This window comes from Gracilinanus agilis, chromosome 4, assembly GCF_016433145.1.
Source record: "Gracilinanus agilis isolate LMUSP501 chromosome 4, AgileGrace, whole genome shotgun sequence".
Taxonomy (NCBI): domain Eukaryota; kingdom Metazoa; phylum Chordata; class Mammalia; order Didelphimorphia; family Didelphidae; genus Gracilinanus; species Gracilinanus agilis.
In genome coordinates, this window is record NC_058133.1 from 36824868 (window position 1) to 36826336 (window position 1469).

The window sequence follows — 1469 nt, forward strand, 5'->3', positions numbered from 1 at the left end:
GGTTCCCATGTACAGACACACTTCAGGGAGCTGTCCTTAATGGATAAATAGATCATTCTTGTTGAACTGTGAAAAAAACAGACTTAAGACTTAAAAACAGTGGCAGAATATTTCTGGGTGAATTTATAAATATTTTACAGACACTAAAACTTTCCTCCTCTCTCTCTCTCCTCTTCTGTTAGGAGGATACAAACTCAACTTCCAATAAAAGTTCAACATTTCCTTTCATTTTCAGCCAGTAGTGTTGGCTTGGTTTTATAGGCTGTGACACTGGGAGTAAGTTTTTGAAACTATGATTGTGACCGTATTTCTGACAGAAAATGCTACACGTTTGGAATGAGATGGCAGCTTGGAATTTCCCAAACTCCATCCCATGCTGTTGAACTGGAGAAGAGCCCATGTCCTTCCCCGGTGGGAGAGTTTGCTGAAAAGTGCTTAGTATGATGATTTCTTCTATTTAAGGTATAAATAAATTGGTGTCCATCTGGCAAATCTTATTAATGATGAGACTGCTTGATATTCTCAAAAAGCCCATGTTCTTTTTACCCAGCAAGCATTCTGGGCACCATTCTGAGCATCCTCCCCTTCCAACATGTGCAGTACAAATTTCCAGACCCATCAAAATGATTTGGAGAGTTTGATAACATATTCCTTAACGATAACCTCAGATTCAAGAGATACATAAACATTCTACGGAGGACGATGGCAGTCATCCCAGCCAATGTCTGCGTGAGGCAGAATGGGGTCTCCCAGGCAGCCACCAGAGACAGCAGACTGTCCCAGGAGACCTCCTTGGCCCTTCAGAAAGAAGAGAAATGCAGTAAAAGGAAGACTGTTGAGCCTCTGCCCAGTGAAGGCAAGAGGGAGAAAGAGAGGCCACAGCAGGAGACACATGCCTTAAAGTATCATTTACAGTTTTCATTCTAATTGGCTAACATGTTCCTAGTTATGTTCATTCTTGCTAAGTTCTGAATGGATTTAGTTAACCTTAATTTTGTCATAGACTCCAACTTTCTGGCTTTAAACTCAGGCCAGACTATTACCCCCCCAAACTCACCCATCCATTGCCTTCCTGTATCCTCTTTTTGTGGTTCTCTTACTAGCTGTGTGACCTTGGGCAAATCACTTAACCTCCATCTCTCTCAGATTCCTCAAGTCTAAGTTGGGGACAATATTAGCACCTGTTTCCTAGGGTAGTTGTGAGAATCAAATGAGGTAATATTTTCAAAGTGTTTAGCACAGTGCCTGGCACATAGCAGGTGATTAATAAATACTTGACTTCCTTCCTTCCTTCTTCACTTCCCTCCTTCCTCCCTTCTCTCCCTCCTTCCCTCTTTCCTCCCTTCTCTCCTCCCTTCTCTCCTTCCTTCCTTCCTTCCTTCCTTCCTTCCTTCTTTCCCTCTTTCTCTCCTTCCTTCCCTCCTTCCTTCTCTCCCTCTTTCTCTCCTTCCTTCCCTCCTTCCTTCTCT

At 42.9% G+C, this 1469-nt stretch overlaps 1 protein-coding gene across 1 annotated transcript in view; it reads left to right on the forward strand.

Moving 5' to 3' along the window:
- The first annotated feature begins 702 nt into the window (after positions 1-702).
- TGFBR3 (transforming growth factor beta receptor 3) overlaps positions 703-1469 on the forward strand; it is a 116093-nt gene continuing 115326 nt past the window's right edge. Inside the window, exon 1 of the mRNA XM_044674839.1 lies at positions 703-894. Coding sequence (XP_044530774.1) covers positions 703-894 — 192 coding nt within the window. The remainder of the gene's footprint in view (positions 895-1469) is intronic.